Source organism: Hydra vulgaris, chromosome 02, assembly GCF_038396675.1.
Source record: "Hydra vulgaris chromosome 02, alternate assembly HydraT2T_AEP".
Classification (NCBI taxonomy): domain Eukaryota; kingdom Metazoa; phylum Cnidaria; class Hydrozoa; order Anthoathecata; family Hydridae; genus Hydra; species Hydra vulgaris.
Window position 1 is genome coordinate 62931585 of NC_088921.1, and position 24521 is coordinate 62956105.

At 29.6% G+C, this 24521-nt stretch overlaps 3 protein-coding genes across 3 annotated transcripts; all 3 read right to left on the reverse strand.

The window, feature by feature from the left end:
• Positions 1-211: 211 nt before the first annotated feature.
• On the reverse strand, positions 212-550 carry LOC136076222 (ATP-dependent DNA helicase pif1-like). The gene has a single exon (XM_065789697.1). It carries the CDS (start codon positions 548-550, stop codon positions 212-214), a length of 339 nt encoding a protein of 112 aa, XP_065645769.1.
• A 20-nt stretch (positions 551-570) lies between these two features.
• LOC136076223 (uncharacterized) lies at positions 571-6825 on the reverse strand. The gene is made up of 7 exons (XM_065789698.1): positions 6693-6825; positions 5732-5844; positions 2948-3020; positions 2478-2768; positions 2018-2364; positions 1840-1924; positions 571-1550 (listed from the first exon to the last, which is right to left on the reverse strand). Exons 1-7 carry the CDS (start codon positions 6823-6825, stop codon positions 571-573), a joined length of 2022 nt encoding a protein of 673 aa, XP_065645770.1.
• Positions 6826-22050: 15225 nt separating this feature from the next.
• Positions 22051-22497, reverse strand: LOC136076224 (THAP domain-containing protein 2-like). The gene has a single exon (XM_065789699.1). It carries the CDS (start codon positions 22495-22497, stop codon positions 22051-22053), a length of 447 nt encoding a protein of 148 aa, XP_065645771.1.
• Positions 22498-24521: the final 2024 nt, after the last annotated feature.

Sequence of the window (24521 nt, forward strand, 5' to 3'; positions counted from 1 at the left end):
AATGTGCTCACAACCTACAAACAGTAAATTTTCGAAATGAAAATCTATAATGTATGAAAAATGAAAATGAAAAAGACTATAAATTAAGAACAATAGAAAATATAACATTATTTGTGTAACACTTTCCACCTACCATATCTTGAATGAGATGTTTACCAATTTTGAAAAACAACCAATTAAATGCTCTAGTTCTTGAACATGCAACATATATTTAACCATGAGAGAAACACGGTTTTTTGAGATATACCCCAACTCTATCAAATGTTTGACCTTGACTTTTATTAATTGTCATTGCATAAGCCAATCTGACAGGAAACTGACGACATTTCAGAACAAAAGGTAAATTAGAATCTGATGGAGCCAACTGAATTCGAGGAGCAAAAACCCGTTTACCACCAGAAACACCTGTCAAAACCTCTGCATCAATATAATTATTTTGAAGAGCACTAACTTTCATTCGAGTACCATTGCATAGCCCAGCTTTGAGATCTAAATTCCTAAGTAGCATAATTACACAACCAATATTTAATTTTAAACAATGAGGTGGCATACCTGAAGGAGTTAAGCTCTTCAAAAACTCGACAAAAAGTTATTTCTTTCATTAAGGTCATCAGTATCAATTTGATCAGCACTTAAATAAATTTTGACCTCACCCGGCAGACATTCAAGCACTTCTTCATTGATTGATAATGAATCAACATTAGTGAGTGTTAAAATCACGCGCTTAGAATAATCATTTTGATCAGCATCTCCAAAAATCTTTTCAACAATCGATTCATTTTTTCTAATAATGCAATGATGTGGTATTTCAATGCATCCTTTAAAAGGATCCTCCTCTTTGACAGACATTGTTCCACTACCAAGTTTTAATAGCCATTGGGAAAATTCTCTTTCCCCATCATGTACTCTCATATTTTCAGTTAATGTAAATTTCTGCTCCCATCGCCACTGTATGGAACATTTTATACACGATTCTACAATTTCAGCTGGTTGTCCTCTTTTTACAACAGGCAGTATTTGCCTGAAGTCACCACCAAAAAGAATGACTTTTCCTCCAAACGGAAAGTTGTTGTTGCAAACATCTTTTAACAACCTATCAATTGCATTTAAGGCATGTTTAGGTATCATGGATGTTTCATCAAGCAAAAACAAACTAACTTGTTTTAAAAATTGTCCATGTATAGAGTTAGGGGTTACATTACATGTGGTGTTATCCAATATTGGGACAGGAATTTTGAATAAATTATGCAATGTAGATCCATTTGTAAGAAGAGTTGCTGCTATGCCAGTCCATGCAGCTGTAGCAGATTTAAAACCCCTACTTATGGTTTCAGCAACCAAATAGTTATATGTAAACGTTTTTTCACTACCAGCTGGTCCATCCGTAATAAACAATCTGGAATGTTGATTTTCTACACCTGGTTGCTCATTCAATGCAGCAAGGACAGCATTACTTACATTTAATTGATTGACATTAAGAAGCGGTCTCATTCTATTAGCTTCGTCAATTGATTGCTGAACATTATTATTTAAATTTTCTAGATTAAAATCTATGAATTTATCAACAACAGGCAAATTATAATCAGATAGCGTTTTACCACTTTGATTAATAATCTTTTCGATTTGCGAAGAGTAGCTTGTTCAGCTAATATAAATGGAACTTGGCGATGAATGAAATTCTCCATCATAAAAGCTTTGTATGTATTCCAAAGATGCAAAGGGTCGTCAGGTTCACAAAAGGTTAAAATAGCTGAAAACAGCTGTCTAATTTGCTTAGGCATTCGCGTTAAAACTGCCTCAGAAAGAGTATTATGCCATTCAGTGTCATCTTGCAAAAACCTTTTAAAACACATGCTTCACGAAAAGTTTCAAGAACTATTCCATTAACAGTACACAAATCCGCCCAAGATGTTGCTCCTTTTGGCTGCAAAAGTAACAATCTAAGAAAAAATAATTCTCCTGTTGGACTAACTTTATACATTCTTACTATCACCCTATTTCCACCTCATTGTCTAACCTTCCATTTACAATGTTTATCATCAAATACAAAGTGATATGGAATGTCTACATATGAATAGCGATGCGATCCTTCATTTTCATTAAATTTAAACCATGCCGTAAGGTGTGTATTGCGTTGGGCAGCATGATCTAAAGCCACTTGTTCTTCTTCTTCTCTAAAATACACAATCTGATTCTCAGGAAGATGAACCTTAAGACGGATATTAGTGTGTGACATATGACTTATAGGATACTCAAATATTCGCCACAGTGCCTCAGGTGCACTAACATAACGACAATCTAAAGAAGTGTTTACTTCATTGTGATTAACCTGTTCATTTATCAAAACATTCGCACAATCATGCTCTTTGTATTTGTATTTGTACAAATATATAACAGCCTTTACAGACATGCAAGCTTCAACATTATTGTGGGCTTGATATTTTTTAGGTAACCAAGGATTGTAAGGTACCACCCACGGTTATCTACATTGTTGCCTTTAATATTGATAACCAACCCATCATCACGACGTCTATATTGTGGATAACCATTGTGAACGGCTACTGTGTTGGCATTAAATTTTTTAGGATAATTTTTGCTGCACACTCCATCTTTTATGCAAGGAGAATTAGGATTCAGTATCCCACAAAGGCCGTGAATCGTGCAAGTTTTAATAATACCATAAAGTTCACGATTAACAACCGGATCTGGAATTTCTGTACATATTAAATTATTGATATCCTGTGCTGTTTCAAGCTTATCATCATTGGCTAAATGAAGTAAAATGCGGCAAACCACGCTTTTGAAACTATATATATATATATATATATATATATATATATATATATATATATATATATATATATATATATATTGAACTATTTATTAGTGAAAACATATGAAATCCAAAATTTTTTTATAACATATATAGTACATTTTATAAATAAACCTCTACAATTTCCTCTGTACAACAACTCGATCATGATTAATAACAACTCTGTAAACATGAATTTTCTAATAATCTAAATTATAAACAATTAAACTTAAATAAAAATGTATGAAAATGATTAATGGTATATTAAATATAGAAAAACAAATATATAATAACTATAAGAATTATAGTAACTTATATTTTCAATATTAACACATCTATAACACATTTAAAAGTACAATTTAAAAAAAGATTACAATAAACTAATTACTTAATAAAATTTTAAAAAGATTTTATATTACCTATCAATTTAAGCTACTAAACATTATCTACCTAACGTCAACTTAAACATTTTCATAACCAAGTGTTTTCTAAAAGGTCATGACTTCTTTAAGAAAACAATCCGTTAAGAAAAGTCTGGAAACTACTTAAAAACTAAGAAATAGTGTATTTTACAGAATACAGAATTGTAACTAATATCGAACAATAGGTATAACTATGTGCACTAATAATAATAATATTCACTGTGCTATTTCAGATAAAAGTCACTAATTTATGCTTCTGCTTGAAGAAATTATATTAATGTATTTATATTAAGAAACAAAAGCAGCGAGTTCTAGTAATGAAACTACCTATTAATCATTTTTAACAACAGACACTAACATAAAGATAAGTCAAAGGTAACAACATTACACAAAAAATAATTAAAGATGTTATGTATTTTCAGAATAGTTATATTGGCTAGACTACACTTAGACCTAAAGCAGTAACACCACTTAACTGGTAAGGTTGACGAATCTTGCTCTAGATCTATATCTCAAATATATTGTGTGTTATAGTTATACTAACTATAAAACACAATTTTTTAAATGTTATATAACATATAAAAACACCTCATTTAACAATCATGTACACATTAGATAAAATCAGGGATGCAGAGTATTAAAAAGGACTCCGGATTAGAAAGTCAGAAAAAGATTACTTTATCCTAGTTTTTGGTACACAGGAGCACTAAAAATATAAATAAGTTAATGGATTACTAATAGGTAAAAAATTAAGACTATTAGGTTAGAGGAACAATCATTTTATTAGCCCAGAATTCTTAGGTATTATGGCGGCAAGGACTCCTGGCTTATAAACAATAAGTTTCAAGTCATTAAATCTCATGAAATTATTATAGCAGATAATAAGTCAATAAACATGTTTAGAGCTTCTGGACACTACAGACTTGGAAAAAGTAGATACAAAAAGCTGGAGTCTTTTTGGGACTTCACATCCCTGGATAAAATACATTTCATACTATTATAAAAACACATTTATAAAACAACTATATATATATATCACTACATACACGTATTTATCCAACTACATATATCATCTCATACACATATTTATTAAAAACTTTTTAACTTTGAGCATAAGATAAACATATAAGCAAACCTTTAACAGCTATAAAACGACATTTATTAGCATTTAATATTTTTAATGTAACAAAGAATGCAGACTACAATTTACAACATTGTAATGAAAAAGATGAAACTATTAAAGAACAAAATTAAAAATTTCAAATAAATACATATTCAGATATCTTAAAATGAAGTATAACACAACATTCTTTTGACAAATTCCAGAAGAATTTTTTTTTATTTTTCTATTCCTTAATATTTTTCCTAAGAATATAAAGTATACATATAGATATAGAGCAATATAAAATAGATTGAAATAAACGCAAACCTATGTATATAAACTTACATGAACACAAACAACAATCTTATTCTATTTAACTTTCATATTAAACACATAAATAAAATTTTATACTCATTATTCTTTCTACAAAAAATAATCTAAATCTATAAATAAGAAAATGAATTGAACTTACTAAAAAAGCCATCAGCTCCTACTAATTGCTCCAGAAAATAAAACAATACTTGCTTAAAATGTTATAAAAAGACTTACGACAAAACTGAAACAGTTTACTTCAACAGAAATTTGAGTTATAAACTTCTTCTAAAAAATGAAAACAGGCTATAAAAATTAAAAAAATAAAAACAACCAACAACAAACAAACGATTATTTGAATTTTCTATTTTAAACAATGAACAACATCAATTCTTTTCGAAAATAATAATATATCAGCTCTAATTTGCTTGCTTGCTTGCGAAAGACCGCATGGAATATATAACCGTGCATTCAAAAGTCTAGAAACTTCATAAACACTAAGAAATAGTGTATTTTACAGAATACGGAACCGTAAATAACAATATAAACAATAGGCGAAACATTAGGCGTAACTATGCGCACTATTCATTACCGTATTAATATATAGATTTAATACCACACGATACCGAACCGAGAAGGTTCGTATCGTGTGTTATCCCGTGTGTACCAATGTCGATACTATCAGCATCGCTTCGTTACCAAACGTTACCGATAATTAAAAAAATCGTATAGTATCGCGTGTTCTCGATTCGAGACGCCTTATAAGACCAAAAAATAATTAAAATGTGACTTATTGAATTTTTTATTAACGAAATACAAGTACAATTGCTTTTTAGAGATTTATTAGAATATATTTTTATTGTTTTTTAAACAATCTACAATACTTTGCCTATCGTCTATTTGTTGTTTTTTCCTTTATTGTAATTTCGTTTGTGTTTTAAGATTTTCTTTTATTAATATTGGCAAAGATAAATGTAATTCATATTCTAAATCACTTTTACTTTTTTTTTGTTCGATGGGTCTTTTTTTGCTGTAATTTTCAAAAGCGGAATAGTTCTGCATAATAAATACATGCTTATTTACCTTGTCACTATCAAGAGTGTATCTATGATTAGTAATGACAAGATCAAAAGCAGAAAATAATCTTTCAGATAATGCAGAGGTTGGTGGAGTTGCCAACCAGGATCTTGCAATCCCTGAAAGGATAGGAAGTTAAGTTGCATGATGCTTCCACCATACTATGGTATCAGTTTTACCAGCTTTTTTGGATCTTATTGCTTTTTAGTATTTTCCATTTTTAGTTAAATATATTCCCTTTATTTTGCTAAAATAACATATTCAATTTCCTCCCAACCGTTTGCATTATTAGCACCGGAATTGTTACTAGCGTTATTATTACTGGAGCTTGAGACATAATGAAGATAATGAAAAATTCTCAAAGTATTCTTTGGTTGTAGGATGGATTTCAACCAGTTTTTGAATATTTTTATATTCAACATCAAGATGGTGGCCACATCATCTTGATGAAAAATTGAATGAAGGTAATGTCCAAGTGCAAGTACGGGTAATTTACGGGTTTCGTCTAGGAATGTCTTATTTAGTTCTCATTATAAGTCCTCCAAGAATTTATTTACTAATTTGTTGTTTTCCTGAGTAAGATGACTATTTTTTTCTTTCTCGATGATGTTGATGAGTGCTGTTACTTTCCGCAATAATATGTAAGTTCGGATCTCTGTGTAAGAAGATAAAAAAAACTGATAATTTTTTAATAGATTTTAGCACTGGAACAATAGCTTCAAAGAGTAGGAACTGTTCATCTGTAGGTACGGTTTTCTTTCAATCATCACCTTCTGTATCACGTAAGTATATGAGTGGAACCTTCAGTCAAAGCATGACGTGTAGCATATGAAAATGACTGTTCCATCTTGTGGTTACTGTAGAAGGTATTTTAAGGTAGTCAAATCTAACCTGGAACTAATAACTTTTAACGAAGCACTGAAGACTGTTGAATAATGAAGCCTGGTAGTGCGTGAGCTGGGTTTACGAAAAGCATCTTTCAGTTCCAGGGTACCCTCAACTGTCCTTTGCAATACAGTGTTGGGTTTGTGATTACTCCATGTAACAGAGCCTTCTTCTTTAGTTATTAAAGACATACTTTTGTTTGAAGCACATGCCATATTTGATGCTTGATCAATAACACACAATTAATTGGAAATTTTTTTTAATGAATCAATGTATGACTGGGTGTTACCAAGTGCTTTTGTAATGTTGATACCAGTGTGTTGCATTTGAATGAGCACACTTTTAATGTAATATTTTAGGGCAAAGTCCGGCCGAGATATAATGTAATGTCATGGGTATGTATGAATCATTTGCCCTTGATATTCAGTGTTTGGTTGTTATGGCAACTTGTTAATGAACCTCGAAAAAATTTCAGAATCAGTAAAATTGAACAACAAGCTCTCAATAGCAATCAAAGTATCGATTTCATAATAAGCTACTAATTGACACCGATCTTGAAGTGGCCACTTTATTGTAACCGCCTTCTTCAGGAACATTTTGAAGGCTACATCTTTTGCGGTCCAGAAAGACATGCCTCGAATACGTATAGTTCTTTATCTACTTGCGATCTCCGTTTGACTTTTTTCTTTTTATGTTTTATTTGAATATGCTTTCGTTAGCCAGTTGTATTTGCATGCTTTGCTGCAAGCTTATTTCCTCAAGTTTTACACAGAACAGATTCTCCTACAATTAGTTAGTTGGTATTTGAAACAATAAAGTAGGCAGCCATACAACCTGACAGTTAATTTAGTCCACTGTGCTTTGCGCGTTCACCATAAAAATCAATCGATTTATGTATTATTTCTCCACCAATTTTATTGAATTATTATGAATCTTAATAGTTAATAAACAATAATACAGTATTGTGAATATTAATTGCATCAAAATTAAAAACAATAAAAAATCCAGGAAATTTTAAGTTTTCTAGCTCTAATAAAATAAAAACTCATGCACTAATATTTTAGTGTCCTCCTCGTGCTGATATGACTTTCTGCACACGATTTAGAATGGAATCCACTAAATTTTTACAAGTGTTTTGGATTTCTGTGTCTTCGATCCAAATCTGAAGGATAGTGGTGGTAAGCTTAGTTTTAGTTGTGCAGTCATGTTTTAGCAGTCTTTTTTTTACAATTGCTCAGAGATTCTCAATTGGATTAAGATCAGGGGAGTTGCATGGCCATTTAAAAGTTTAGATATTATTTTTTACCATGAATTTCTTGACTTTTGGAAGTATGGCATGTGGCTAAATCCTGCTATAATATTCCGTTTTCATTTGGAAACATTTTTAACATTTCTGGAATTAAATGTGTTTGCAGAACCTCAATGTAAGTGTCAGAGTTCATCATTCCAGTAACTGCGTAGAGTCTTCCTGGTCCAAAAGCAGAGAAACAACCCCAAAACATCTTCTTTTCTGGATGCTTGCCATATTGTTCAATGTGTCCGGGTCATGTAGGCTCACCATCAGAACGACGAACAAATTGTGACGTTTGGCCTTGCACTGCAAAATGTGATTCATCCGAAAATAAAATATTAAGTCTCTTCAATTTAATACCTTCAATTTAAAAATAGTATGCTATACAAATATAATAAATAAAATAGCTGTAAATTTGATAAACACATTTTTTCTTACCCTTCTCCATTGTTCTTTAGTCCAATTTTTGTATTCCTTTGCCCACAAGAAACGCTTCTTCTTCATGACATCTGTAAGTAATGGTTTTTTAGAAGGTTTTCTGACAAACCTTCTACAGCTATCAACTTCCTCCGCACAGCACTCGAGCAGACATGGATGTCATGCCTAGCTAAATCATTTAATAGTTAGTCACTTGTCTTTTTTGGATTTTTGATACTCTTCAGCATCAGACATCGGTCATCTCTTTCTGAAGTCTTTTGTTTTCGACCACGTTTTCCTTGCTTAATGGTGATACGCTGCCTGTTGCAATGTAATGCTTCTTAACCCGGCTAACTGTAAATTAGTTTACTGAACATAATTTGGCCTAATCACCCATTGAGATTTATCATTTTTTTTTTTTATTATCTTAGTAACGGGATCAAAATATGTCATGTCGAAATTAAAATAAAAATATTGTTTCTTTATGTAACCTTAAACAAATAAAGAAGAAATACATAAACATATTGTTTTCGGTATTAAATAAATGAAGCATTTGTAGTGGTAATTAAACAAAAAAAATCTCCCCCACTATCATTGAAAAAAAATCAAGGATCTTGTTTATATCAGTATAATTTATTCTATTTTTAGTCATTTTTTTAAATTGATTTTTGAGCGACCTTTAAATGCAATTAACAAACGGTTTGAAGCATTAACTTAAGAAATTATTCACATTTCAAAGACATGTTTAAATTTTTCCCCAATTGCTATAGATGTTTTGAAATATTTAAAGTTGTTTATGAACCGTCATACGGGTCACTCGTCATTTAGAAACAAATTTTATGAACTGCCATACAGGTCACTCGTCACAAAAGGGTTAACTTCTGCCGCTAAAGTTGATCTCTAATTTATTCTTTCCATGGTGTTTCTTTCTTGATGAATGAATGCTAATCTTTTTCTTGTCAAATTTAATTTTTTTAATTTACGGGAACTAAACGAGATTGAAACGTTTTTACATTGTTGTTCTAAATATTGCTTTTGAATTTCTTTTTGAATTACGGGATTGTTAAAGACCACGGAATTAAATGTTGTCTGTTCTATATTTGTATTTATAGAGCTTTTAATTTTATTCGTTTCTTTCCTTTTTACTGTAGATGACGTGAAAGGTATATTATTATAACTTTTTTTTATAACACTACTAAGAGTATTTTGAGTTAAATTAAAACAAGCGTTGGATATTTCCTTGATTGAATATTTTTTTGAATTTCTCACTATTCGTATTTTTAGTTTCTTCTGTAATTGCTTTCCGTACTTTTCTTTCCATTGATATTATATAAGAGTTAAAATTAACTTTATATATGCACTTATAACTTTGCAACCTGCAATTACAACTTTGCAATCATGCACTTATAACTTTGCATAACCCTGTATTTATGTTTAATTCTTTTGAATTAATAAAAATATGAAATTAGGATTCTAGATGTAAATTATTATAAAACCGGTTTCTGTAGCTTTCATTGGATATTTTCTTGCTAATATATACAAAGCGATTATTAACCAAAAAGCAGGAACATTTATATCTTACAGCGATCTTTGATTCTAAATCTTTTTTTAACAAGATTCGTTTAAGCCTATTTTCAATCTAATAAACTGGGTTCCCAGCAAGCACAGCAACGTGACAAAAACGTTTGTTTTACGTTGTTTTTGGCACGTGACATTTAGGTGGCTTTTAGATCCCCAAAAAATGACCAAAAGACGTGACTTTTGGACGTGCTTTTCAGGTTGTTCATGGGACTTAATTTTTAGGTAACTTTTGGGTTCCTAGAAAGTGAAGAAAGGACGTAACTAACTAACTTTCTTTTAAGTACCTTTGAAATGCGCTATTATATTAGCGCGTGTCAAATGCACGTGAAAAATGCGACTGTAATTGTTAATAATCAACTTTTTGACTTAAATGACACGCTATAGCATGTCATCTATCTAAACAAAGTTGAACTGAAAAGATAAAATGAAAAAATGAACGGAAAATAAGCTTTTGACAAAGTCATGGTCATATTAAAAACTGGATTTCAGGTTTAAATATCTTTTATATAAAATATCTAATAAATCATAGGGTGCAGCTTTTTGGTACTTTCATTCAGATATAAACAATGATAAATTTTGGTTTGAAACTAAATCAAAAATCATTACTTTTATTTTTTGAAAGATGTTACCTGCCATTACCTTTGAGTTCAGAAATAATAATGGCTTTTGATAAAAAAAAAATACCCAGAGACTCAGATTGATATGATTTAGTATAAAAATATTTTAACAAACCCAGCGTATTATTTGGAATGATGGTAGGCGACCCTTTTTATAAAAAAATGAAACCAATTACACAGATATATGTATACATATATATATATATATATATATATATATATATATATATATATATATATATATATATATATATATATATATATATATATATATATATATATATATATATACATACATATATCTGTGTATATAAATACTACACCGGATCAAAATAAACCACGCAGAAGTCTCCTAATGTATATATTGTTATTTTATGTATAAAAAAGGAAAAAAAACTTTAAAACTTCCAGCCTAAACACTGATAACAAATTAATATTTATAAAACACTTCTGCAGTCTTGAATTAGATAGTAGGCACAATCGCTTTTTACTATTGACAAGTATAGCAACTTTTTCATCGTTTGACTAGTCGATGGAAAAACATCATTTATTCCATTGTTATTAATTCTTGGAAAAAGGTACTTTTCACAAGATATTAACATAAATGGTTGTAAACTTGACTGGCTCATCAAATTTCCTAATTTATTCAAAATATATTTTAGTTTTTAAAAGGACCATTCAAAAGCAACTTGTAATCTGGATAATGTCAACGAAGGTTTGTAAGCCAAAAACAAATTTGAATATGCAAGACCGTGCAAGTTGAACTCCTGGAGAACAAAGTTTTAGCAAACAATACATTTTTTGCAGATTTGCACTTTGCACTGTCGCTGTTTTCTACTTGTGGGATTATAAAAACAGTTTCTTAGGTGAATGTCTTTTGGCTAAAAATTAAGATAATCATTTATCCTCCTTTGGGTGACTTAAAAACTAATAAGCTATTGAGCAAAACAGAACAAATGTTTGATTAACTGATATTAGAGACTGTTAATTTCTACAGGTGTGAACTTGTAGTGCATTAGTATGTTCCGCTCGATAGTCTGGTATGAGACAATCACATTCGAGCTAAAGGTCGTCTTGTATTAAACAACTATATTCGCAATCGAATTGAATACCATTTAATTGCGCCTGCAAATAAAATACTCATTTAAACTGGTATTCTTTTTTTAATCTTTTGATTTTAGGTTCCCCAAGAAGACCTTACGGTCATATCACAGTGCTCTGTGATATGACCGTAAGATCTTCTTGGGAAGCAGTTTTTAACACACCTCCGCAGAACAGTATTTAACACACCTCCTTCCTAACCGATTTTACAAAACTTGCCCAGAGGTAAGGTTTAAACCACTGATTCTTTGTTTCTGAGGCAAGCGCGCTACCACTGCGCTACATAGCTGCTTTTCCGTCGTAAAAAATGTTTCCGCTGCTTTTCCGTCGTAAAAAATGCTAAATTAGTGTAACGTTAATATGAAATAAAAGAAACATAGTACTAAAAACTTAGAAATAAACTTATAAAAGTTAAAACAAATAAAAAAAGTATTTAATATAAATGTAAATATATGCATAAATATAAACAATATATATATATATATATTATAATAAAAATATATATATAATATAAATTTAAAAGAAAAAATTATTAAAAAAAAAAAAAAATAGTAACTCAGAAGTAAAAGTTTTTAATTCCTTGGGGCTTCTAGTACTAGTTCTTTATAAACTGGTTTCCAAAAAAAAACGTAAAAGGACGTCTTATAAAATGAAAACATTAAATTAAAACATTAATTTATGCTAAACAGTAATAAGGTTACTTAAGCTAAGCAAGGAAGTATTGCTAAACGTTAATTATTTACCGAGTAATGATAAATAGTATTTGAACGTTGAATTCTAAACATTTGCAAATTTATTCGACGAATAAATTTGGGTTAAACTGTAGAGTCATAAGAATCAAGAGCTTTAGAAGACTTCACTTTATTATTTCTTCTTTTGTTTTTCTTTTTTATTTCTTCTTTCTTTTGTCGCCCATAGCCTAGTGTTGCCTTTAGGCTGCAGCCTATGTTAACTTTTACCTTAACACTAGAAGCCCCAAGGTGGATCAATTGATCCAAACAAGACTTTGATACTTCGCTGAAGCTAAAATTTTAATGTTGATAAAAGGATATCTTATGACTTTTGTTATTTAGATATAGTTTACTGAATTACGGGAAAAGTACATAAAAAACACATTCAGAGATGCGGCTATAAATACTTATACCTAATAACCCTAAGCTGGATGAATTGATCCACCTTATAGAAAACGTGCATATACATAACATTTTTAGTCAAATAATTAAGGTTATTTGCAATGTTTGCATATATTTGACAAGCACTTTCCATTATCAGGTTTCTTACAATTTGCACATACTGTTGATGTCAGATTAGGTTTGCAGTTCGTTTTTATCTGACATCTCAAACGAGTTGATAATTGTGAATTGTGTTGGCAGCAACTAAGGATTTTCGGTGAGTAATATTTGCTTCTCTTAACTGCTCAAATAAAGTGTAAAGAAACTTTCGTCTCGAAATTTTCTATTGTGTAACAATGGCCTACTATATAACACGGCCGGATTTGTTGCCTTGAACGCGAAAAATTAGTGGGTCGATTTTAGGTTTTTAGCTTTTGAATCAAAACCTGAAGGTAATTCTATAAAGACATTAATAATATTTAAATAATTTGCTTTTAGCTATAATTATTACTATTTCCAAAATTCTTAACCTTCAAACACTAAAACAGTTAGCTAATAATAAATCATGATTGCATTAAGCCGAATGAACTATCTATTTTAGCCATCAATTTTAATCTACAAAATCTTAGTCTTAAAATTATTGGTTCAAACAACTAAAATTAACAAAAATGTTAGTAAAACTAGCATAATTTTTAAATGTACACATTTACTGAAAGCATTTACATATATTACAAAAAGATTAATCAAGTCAAGTTTCTTTTGTTTCTCAAAAAAACAATATACATATACAATGTTGTTATGGGTTTATTCATTTGTCTTTTTTGGTTTGTCGAACTTTAAAGGCAGCAACTTCATTTTTTCTAATGTTTCCATTTTTAATTTGTTGCTCATTGTTAAAATATATGTTGGTAATAATTGTGTTTACCAAATGCCTTCCCCATTCCTCATGTTCTATACACATAAAATCACTATCATTTGGTTGATATTTTTCTAGCGCTAGCAAGGATGCATTTTTTATATCATGGGAATACTTTAATAACATTTTCTTTACATTGTCCAGAATTATAAACCCATTACAAACATAGTTAGCTAATTCTTTGGAAGGTTTTGTTAAGCCACCACAAGAAAGAATTTCCAGATATTCTGTTGAGACTTTATTGAAACTTAATGATTTCAGACAGTTAAAACAGTTATATTTATACCCAATCTTTTTCGTGATGTAACCAGATATATTGATTGCAACTTCTTAAGAGTCATGACAAAGCTCATTCTCTTGAATTTCATTGCTATATTTTTCCAATTTTATTAAAAGTTCATTTTTGTCAATTTTTGTATCAAGTTTAAGATTGCTCGTCCAACAATTGATATTGGCTTTAATTAAATTTTTCATGCATAATATCTTTTCAGAGCTTTGAACTTCACGTAAACTGACTAAAAATCTTCCACCGCTCATTTGTCGATATTTACTGAAATGTCTTTCTAATCAGTTTGAAACCTGCTAGTTCAAACATATTTATATCCTTCTGAAAATAAATCTTCAATCAGACTTGCAGTACCCTTCAGTGTTGTAATTAATGCATTAGTTGTTTGAGCAGATAAAGTATACTTATTACATCTTTGAAACTGCAAGTTTTTCCATTCATTAATCCATGTTGCAAAAACTCGAAAAAACTGTGACTTTTTGTCACCTGGAATAGCTGCATTTCCAATCCTATTGTTTGTATTAAACATTACCTTTGAATTAGAAATAGTCCACCAAATATTAATAAGCCTTAGAAATCCAGCAGCTGCAGTTTCGTTTGGAAAATAGCTGATGATTGCAGCAGAGGTGGTTTCATCAAAAATATTTAAAACTAAAGGAACACTTTGTTGTTTCCTGGATGTAAAGTTTGGGCAGACAATTTGAAAGCTTTTTTTAAGTTAACAGGTAACAATTCATCTTTCTCATGAACATTATGCAATAAACTCCAAGAAATTTCTCCAGCTTCAACATGAATAATATCATCAAACTCAATAAAATCAAAAGGTGGAAATACAAACCGTTTTGAATTTAATAAATTATTTCTAATGTTTTTCAGTAAATGAACACTGTCATATAAATTGTAAACCCGGTGTCCCATAAAAGTAAAATATATTTCAATATCTTGTTCACCAAACTTTAAACGTAGAATGTAACTCTGTATGTAGCGTTGTATGTAACTTATGTAACTGATTTGTCAATTGAAAGAGGATGTGCAGCAACTGAAGTTTTTGATGATGAAGCACCATCAGCGTTTGCTGAACTTAATTATTTCATCATAATTTTAATAGCTTTTACGATATTTTTCTACAGGGCAATAAAGTAATAAGTTTCATACTGTAAAATAGTAATATAAGTGTACTTGCGGTGGCAATATATTTATACCATGCAGAAACAATATTTTATTTTGTTCGCTAACATTTTCAATATATATATATATATATATATATATATATATATATATATATATATATATATATATATATATATATATATATATATATATATATATATATATATATATATATGTTTAAATAATTTGTTTGAATAATTTAAACAGTATGCTGGTAATACAGATTTAGGCAAATCATGCTACTAAACTTCTACTTAGAGTAAAACGCGCCGTAGTTTGGTCATAAAACCTATGTATATATATCTAGGGTGAGAGAAATTTATACATTTTACATAATTTACATCAAAATTAACAGTTTTAACTGTTAGTTTCATACATTTAGACAAGAAAATAAGTCTAATAGCATACAAATATTAGGTTGGAACAATTGATCCACTTTGGGGTTTGTAGTTATATAAAACACCTTTGGCTTCTGGTGGTAATCCCCATATGTCATTGAGTTCATAAACTTTATGGTTTATGTGCAAATTTTAGATGTGCATTTATTAATATACATAGTTTAATATACTTTAGTTTCCAGAAGCATGCAGAAGCTTCCAGACGTTTCCAGAATAAGCATCTGAAAGCATCCAGAAGTATCCAGAAACATTCAGAAACATCCAGACGCATCCAGAAGTTTCCAGAGACATCGAAGAACAGGTTCACACAGGTTCATTTTACTATATAAGAGACATGTAAATCGACATGCAATTCAGTCAATATATGGAAGTCAATCAGTCAGTATTATTAAGACCGTTTATCGAAGTGAGTTTTATCACAGTGTTTTATCGAAGAAAATCAATAAAATAAGTGAAATACAACAAGTGTTTCATTACATCAATACAGTCCACATCCAACCAAGACGTTGTGTTCCACAGAGCATTATTGTATCATCACAAGGTGATGATACAACATTATTGTATCATAACACGGTAAGCCTCGAGAAGCGTGATTATTCATTTTTATTATTTTTATGACTTCATGTGCAAAAATGGCTCCCGACAATCTTGGATTGGAACTAAGAAAAAAAATTATTGTCGATTACGTAAGTGGAATGTCACAAAAAAAGTTTTTGTGGTAAACATCGCGTGAAAAAATAGACCGTATCAAGCTTGTTCCAAATATCGTTCTAAGGGGAAGTTGGCAGCAGATAACAAAGGTGGAAGACCGCGTTTAACCACTTCTAGAGAGGATTCTATGATCGTCAGATCCATCAAGAAGGATCCCTGGATATCATCAGTCGAGATACAAATGCAATTAATGCTGCCTGTATCGGACCGAACAATCAGACGAGGTGCTGTTGAAGCCGGATTGTTTTCTGGACGCCCTGCAAAGAATCCGCTGATTTCACTAAAAATCCAGAAGAAAAGACTCCTGCTTGCTACATCTCATTTTGACTGGAATGTGCAGATATGGCGAACTGTCATGTTCAGTGATGAATCGAAGTTCAACATCATTGGGAGCGATGGCATTTGCCGTGTACGTGGACCGGCCGGAAACGCCTCGATTTACGTTACTGCCATAAGACCGTAAAGCATGGTGGAAGCAATGTAATGGTCTTGGGGTGTATTTCTGCTAACGGTCTCGGTCCAATACATCGAAACGATATAATAATGGACCGTTTCATGTATAAAAATATCCTGAAAGATATTATGTTACCTCATGCTGAATGGAATATGCCAATAAAATGGGTTTTTTAGCAAGACAACAATCCGAAACACACTGCTAAAGTACTCAAGCAGTGGTTTCAAGACAACCACCTATCGGTGATGGATTGGCCGCCTCAATCTCCGGATCTCAACCCTATCGAGAACCTGTGGAAGATCGTCAACCGCAAAATTAATCGTGAAGGTGTTCGTAATAAGGATCAACTGTTTGAACAAATCAAAATGGCTGAGCAGCGATTCCACAAAGTTTCATTGATCACCTGATCGAATCTATGCGTCGAAGATGCAAGGCTGTGATCGACAACAAAGGATTCGCGACGAAATATTGATAGCGAAATACAGCTTGGTCAACATTTTGTCGAGTTGCACTAGTTTTGTCCAGAAGGAAATCAACTTTTTTTAATACTTTTGATCAGTTTATTAATTTTCGTGTACAAATAATGAACTTTGTGATGAATAAAATTTGACGAACTTTGTCTCTAAACAGTTACATAGTTATTTCTCTGAATTGAAAAAATGCAACCCTTTTATATAAAGAAACTAAAATAGCATTATTTGGTTGCTCTCGTTTTTTCCGATTCTGTCTATATATATATATATATATATATATATATATATATATACATACATAGATATATATATATATATATATATATATATATATATATATATATATATATATATATATATATATATATATATATACATACATAGATATAGATATATATATATATATATATATATATATATATATATATATATATATATATATATATATATATATATATACATACATAGATATATATATATATATATATATATATATATATATATATATACATACATAGATATATATATATTATATATATATATATATATATATATATATATATACATACATAGATATATATATATATATATATATATATATATATATATATATATATACATACATAGATATATATATATATATATATATATATATATATATATATATATATATATGTATATATATATATATATATATATATATATATAATAAAAAATTTAATAATATTAATAGTAATAAAATTAGTTATAGTAACAACAATGATAACTAATACTACAATGAAGATAATATTAATAAATGTTAAGTAAAAAATATATGTTTTACATTGAAAGTATTAATAGCATAAAAAATAAATCTTACAAAAAACATAAGAAGAAATATATATATATATATATATATATATATATATATATATATATATATATATATATATATATATATATATATATATATATAACCTAAAGACACTACCATATCAAAGGTGTATATGATTTGATATTTTTTGCTCATTTATCCTTGTTTTTGGAAATTAACAGTTTGTCTAGTGGAATATATAGTAATAACTAATTAATAACACGCATTTAGAAAAACAATGGCAAAGTTTTTGACTAAATGTTTTGAGCCATAAAACGTAACTAGAAATTGAATGCTATGATTATTATGAAAAATTGTAATTGTATGTAACTGTCTTGTATCAACTTCGTGAACTTGGGCTGATAAAACAAATCCATTAAATGCAGGCATGCAGGCACACTTCCACAAAAAATTTCTTGACACAGGGAATAGATTTAGCACTTTTACGTAAGAAAAATATATCTATATTCTTTGAAGGCATAAAGCCAGTATATAAATTGTCTAAAGAATGCTCTTTGAATTTTATATTTAAGGTTGATCATTAACAACTTTATTAACAAATACAACACTTGAGCTAGCTATAAAACAATTATATTAATCAGAAACTTTAATAAGGTAAGTGTTTTCTTTCTGCCTTTAAGTTTAAAAATTATTAAGGATAATTTTTAAACTTAAAGGCAGAGAGGATATCAAAAGATGCACCATAATTCCAAACATCTTTACAAATGTGCAAAAAATCGTGTACATTGTATATACCATAAAATTGTCATTTATATGATGATATCTCTTCTTGCAATTTATTGTTCCAGTTATCTGTCCGCCATAAAAAAAGCGCGAAAAAAAATTTAAAAATATATTTAAATATTCTAAAATTACAAAACAGTCTTGAAAATTTTTTTTATATAAATGCTAAAAATATTAATGTAAATCAAAAATAAGTGCAAATCTGTAGCTTTCCATCTGTCGAAATCAACAAGACTTTGTGGCTGTTTAATATAGCCACTTGGTAGTTTGCAATTCAAACTGATAAGCTTTTCAGAGACCTGGTTCACTATGTTATTTTTAACTTGTGCCTTTGATATTGCCTTTTTGAAAATATTATATGCTCTGCATAACACCAAGAGAAACAAGATCCATGTAATCAAGCGGAAACATACTCACAAAACCAATAGACTCGACATCGTGTAATTTACCTTTTCTGGTTTGGTAGAGCTATAAATATCATCTTTAAAGTGATAACAGTTGTTTAAATGATCTTGTCTGTTCTTAAAGCAACACTTTCTTCATAGTGAGAAAAAACAATATGATTCTTTAAACTCTTTCAAACTAAGGTACACCTTTCGCATATGTGGAAATCATAATGAGTAATGAATCCTTTTACCACTGCTTTTGCGTGAGCATTGCAAACAAGAGCATCAACAGTAACAATACCATCTCCATTATTAACACTAAAAGCGTTATGTTGCAATTCAATCAACTTTTCTAGTAGCTTATGCAAATACACATCGCATGGTAGCTTTTTATTGACACATATTAAACCACTAACAAATGGTTCCATTTCTAAAATTGAAGCAAGTCATGGGCTACTTTATTTATGCGGCCGGATATTTTGCATTTTGAAGAAAAAAATAGAAGGCCAGTTTTTAAAATCGTAATGTTTTAAAAACTTAATACGTTTTGAACATTTTCAAAATTATTTTATTTTCTAAATTTAAAAAGTCCACTAAAGTTGTATATATTAATAATTTTTGATATTAAACGAACATTTATTAGGAAATAAATAAATAAAAAGAGTCTTTACTTTAAAATTTAGAATTAGTAAAAACAATGTAAGAATCAAGAACAGTTATAAAAATATTAAAATATTTTTCATTTTTCATTAAAAAATAAAATAATTATATTATAAATAATATATTAAACATTCTCAAATTTTTTCTTTTTAAAAGATTTTACATGATCAACAGCTACTTCGCTGGTAGAGATAATTCTTTTATTATTAAGAAAAATGTTGATAACAATTCTTCCAGCAAGTTTTATCCCAATTTTCTCATGCATGGGACAAGAAAAAGTCTAAAAAGAGTCATTGAAGTGGTTTAAAAAATATTCTAAAGCTTGTCGTGCATGTAAATTAAATTTCTTTATTTTGTTATAAGAGTAGTCAATCATAGCAAAGGATGTGCAAACATAATCCAAAAGTGATGGTGAAGGAATAGTGAGACCACCCCTAGAAATAATTGTTAAATAAGTATGATCAGGATTGCTTTCATCAATATTGACACAACATAAAAATTCTTTACAACATGTACCAAAACGTTTTTTAAGTTTCTTTGCTATATATCCAGCAATATGAGCACCTACTTCCCTACTTTCTGGTGCAAGTGTCATGATTTCTGGAGTACACTCAGCTTTATCAATATCAAGAAGAAAGTTTTTCAAATCTGTTAAATTATTTTCTGACTCAAGAGGCATTTTCCAACTGTCATCAAAGTTTATACTTTCTTTAACTATACTTTTGATTTTTAATATTTTTTCAGAAATAGTGACATCTTTTAAACCCACCATAAATCTTCCACCGCTCATTTGTCTATATTGTCCAAATCTCCTTTCTAATGGGTCACTTTGAAATCTCGCAGTTAAAACAAAGTGATATCCATCATTAAATAAGTCCTCGATCAATAAGGCATGACTATTAAGTGTTCTTATTAGTGCTGCAGCTGTCTGAACACCTAAAGTAAACTTCTCACAGTTTGGTATCTTTTGTGATTGCCAAGCTTCAATCCAATGTGCCATTTCCCTAAGAAATTCAGGTTTTTTATCACCAGAAACGACTGCATTACCTAAAATATTACATGTTTAATATTGACATTTAGAATTTGATAAAACCCACCACTTGTTAAATAATGTAAGAAAATCTGCACTACTTTTAAGATCAGGAAAATATGAGTGAATCGCTGCAGATGTAGTTTCATCAAAAATTGCAAGTGCTAAAGAAACATTTTGTTTAAAATTGCCAGGATGTAATACTTTCATTGTTACTTTTGGTGCTTTACGCAAACCAGCATCAAGAGCGAGGTCTTTTTCATAAATATTATGGAAGGTGCTCCATTTAATTTCTCTCCCACATACAATTATAGGATCTTTAAATCCATTAAAGTTAAAATCTGGAAATAAAAATCTTTTGCAATTTAACAAATTATTTCTGATGTTTTTAATAAGATGTACAACATCAATACAAAGGTAAATTTTTTTTAGATTGTAAATAAAAAACAAATCTTCGGCTTGTTGATTCGATGCACAAAGAATTTTTTTAAAACAAGAAACATTAAAGGAATGGTTGTCACACACAATAACTCTAACATTAAATTCACATTCAGTTAAAATACGAAGACATTCAAAAATTTCTTCTTTCAACCATTCAGCATTGATTTTTTTTTCAGGAGACGTTTTAATCACATATGGAATGTTTTGTTTCAGGCCAACTATCATAAAACAAACTATTACCTTATACTATTCTCCAGACTCATCACTACCAATCATCTCTCCAGCAAAATACTCCTCACATTTTTGCAAGTACATTTCATCAAAAATCAAGCAAATGTCTTGAGATATCTTACCTTCTAATTTAAACGTTTTGCACAACTTAGAGCATCAATATTTCCACTAGTTATTTTTTTAAGTAAACATAATGATGGTAAAGGCAATCCTTCACGCAAAAGTTGGTATGACTGCATAGAAGTATATCGTAATATCAGTGAGTATTTTATAATATTGGCTGAATAAATAGGTTTTTTCATATATTTAATTTGCTGTAATTCAGTCAACACAGATGAAAATTGTTCGGCTTGTGATTTAATGTAGGTAGGAAAATTATGAAGCATACTTTTACAAGATAAACGACAATCTCTTCCTTGACGAAACCACTGAGGTAATGGTAGAGGTGAACCTTTGTAAAAAAATTTAACATGCATCTCATTGTTTACACGAATGCACTCTGTAACTTCTGGAATAGATAAAGTACTATGACTCAATTGATAAAAACTTACATGATCATGATACATGATCACTTCAAGAATGAAAAACCATCTGGAGCAAGACTTTCAGTAATATCGTCAAAGCTACTAATCAAATCATTCAATAAAAACTGTTCATATTGATCTGGCTGAAATATTCTTTTAGTTGGTGATTTTCTTAACGAATAAGAAGATTTTATAAGTTGTGATGAACCTTCTTCAGTCAAATTTGTGCAATCAAAAATAGTTGGAATAGGCTTTAGTTTTTTTATTAATCTAAATCGTTGATTCGTGTTACCTTTCTGAAAATATTTTTTTTCATAGTGTTTGATGCATATAACGGAAGAATTAGTAGGTGTCCAATCTTTTCTATTTACAAATTTAATCCAACTTTTTTTTAACTCTTTATTTTTTGGAAACGAAAATACTACTGTAGATACTTCACCATAACTATGATAATTTGAACGACAATTTACAACGCAACATTTGTTAACCATATTTTTAAACTTTCAAAGCTGCTTCTTTAAAAACACTTTTCGAGAAAACTGGCCTTCTATTTTTTTTTTCAAAATGCAAAATATCCGGCCGTATAAATAAAGTAGGCCATAAGCAAGTATTAGCCATAGTTGGATTTTATAGTAGAGTTTGATTTAAACAAAGGTATGCCATCAATTTTAAAGTTAAACAAAGAGAAGTTTTTTTAGTTTTTTAATTGGTATGAAAGAAATTTGTTTAGCAATTTGAGTTTTTAAATCCAAGTAAATATAATCACCATAACCTTCAATATTCATTCTTACAATACTTCTTTTTGTTTTTAATGATGTCCTAGAACCTGTCGGTACATATTGATTACACTCCAAAAATAATTTTAATGCACCATTAATACATTGTCTTGTACATATATTTGTAAGTGCCAAAGACGCAGTTTCGACATAAGCTTTTATCATAAATACTATTTTCATCTTCTTTATTAAAGAAAACACTTTTTAAGAAATTTATTGAAACAACTTTTTCACGATTGCAATTATTTAAGTCACTTTTAATAAATAGAAAATCTATATCTCCTATACCTTTAAATATCTGTAAAGTAATCATAACTTTGTTTATTACATGCTATCTCTGAAGAATCTTGGGTAGATTAAGTCATCTGTATAACAGCTGACCGCCGTTTTCTCCACAATGATACTGAGCTGAAGACATATCCAAGCTTTTTTAAGTTTGTTTCTTGCAAGTTTTGAACTAATTTATAAAAAAAACCCAGCAGAAAAACTAATATATACATTTAAAACAAACAATTTAAATATATTACTGGAATGCAGAAACATGTAGATTGGAGCTAAAATCCTCTACATTATCAATGATGTGTAACAATGAATGTATATTTTAAACAACAAAAGTATTAACATAATGTTGCTTTGTATTATATACAAAATAATAAATTAGTTCTTTAGTTGCAGTAAAATCATCAAGATACTTGACTCTTTTCACATAGCATTCTGGGGGCCAGAGGTAAACTTAAAAAATGTTTAAAAAATTCTTTGCTAAGAATAGCTTTTAGAACAACCATCTCAGTGTAGAGGAGAAAAATTTTTATCTCAGTTGCTTATCACCTAAGTCTGAAAGAGACTTTGTTGATGAACAAAGTCAGCAGATGTAAAATTCTTATTTGAGGACTCTTCCGCGGTGCTCTGTGACAAGACTGTTAGGTCTTCTTGGGACGCCTATAACAAACAATACAAAAAAAATCAGGCGATTTGTCATTTAAAGCAACTAAATATTTAGAAAAAATATTTTGCTGTGCGTACGGTATACGCCCTTTCCAAAACAACATTAAATGTTCCTTTGTAAAAATTGTAAAAAAAAACAACAAACCAAGTAATTAGGGGGAAGGTCTTTCATAATATTAAATGGCAGTTCAACCAGAGGTGACTTATTTAACCGACAGCATTTACCTTTGTTGTCAGGCTCACAATATTTCTTATCTCAAAACAACTCCTCAGCACACAAAACATATTATCTTAGTCATTAAACACAATACATTTAAACCTTGATTTAGCAGGTGCATTGCATGTAAAACAAAATATAGAAATCTCATAGTGGTTGCCTTTTTTTGAACCAGCTTAGCAATTTGTCCTTTTATCTCATTCATGAAATCAAACAGAAGAATTTTAATATTTGGCTTTTTGTTACGACAAAAAACCCCGACAACATTAACAATAAAGACCCCAAACTGGAGTAAATTATTCAAAGTTAATAGCAACTTGATTTCCATAATGAGATTCCGTCAATATTTATTTTTAGATTAGTTTATTCTAAGCTATGATTATGAAAAGTTAAATCTCTATCTAATTGCTTTTTTCGCCAAAGTAAATATTTTTGCAATTAAATCATGTTTGATGGTTTTATGCTTAGTAACGTTCGAAAATCTTTCGGCAAGGAATAACTTTTTTCAATCGAATTTTTATCAAATTGTTTATAATTGCTCCTTAACATGACAATGTCTTGTTAAGAAACTGTTTTA

Bases quoted from the DNA above. Each gene is read 5' to 3' on its own strand.
- LOC136076222 (XM_065789697.1), bottom strand. From the start codon at position 550: ATGCCACCTCATTGTTTAAAATTAAATATTGGTTGTGTAATTATGCTA.
- LOC136076224 (XM_065789699.1), bottom strand. From the start codon at position 22,497: ATGGTTAACAAATGTTGCGTTGTAAATTGTCGTTCAAATTATCATAGT.
- LOC136076223 (XM_065789698.1), bottom strand. From the start codon at position 6,825: ATGGCATGTGCTTCAAACAAAAGTATGTCTTTAATAACTAAAGAAGAA. The intron at 2,365-2,477 runs GTGGGTGGTACC...ACAAATACAAAG, and splicing joins AGGCAACAATGTAGATAACC to AGCATGATTGTGCGAATGTT. The intron at 1,551-1,839 runs GTTTTTGCAAGA...ATAAATTCATAG, and splicing joins TGAAGCATGTGTTTTAAAAG to ATTTTAATCTAGAAAATTTA.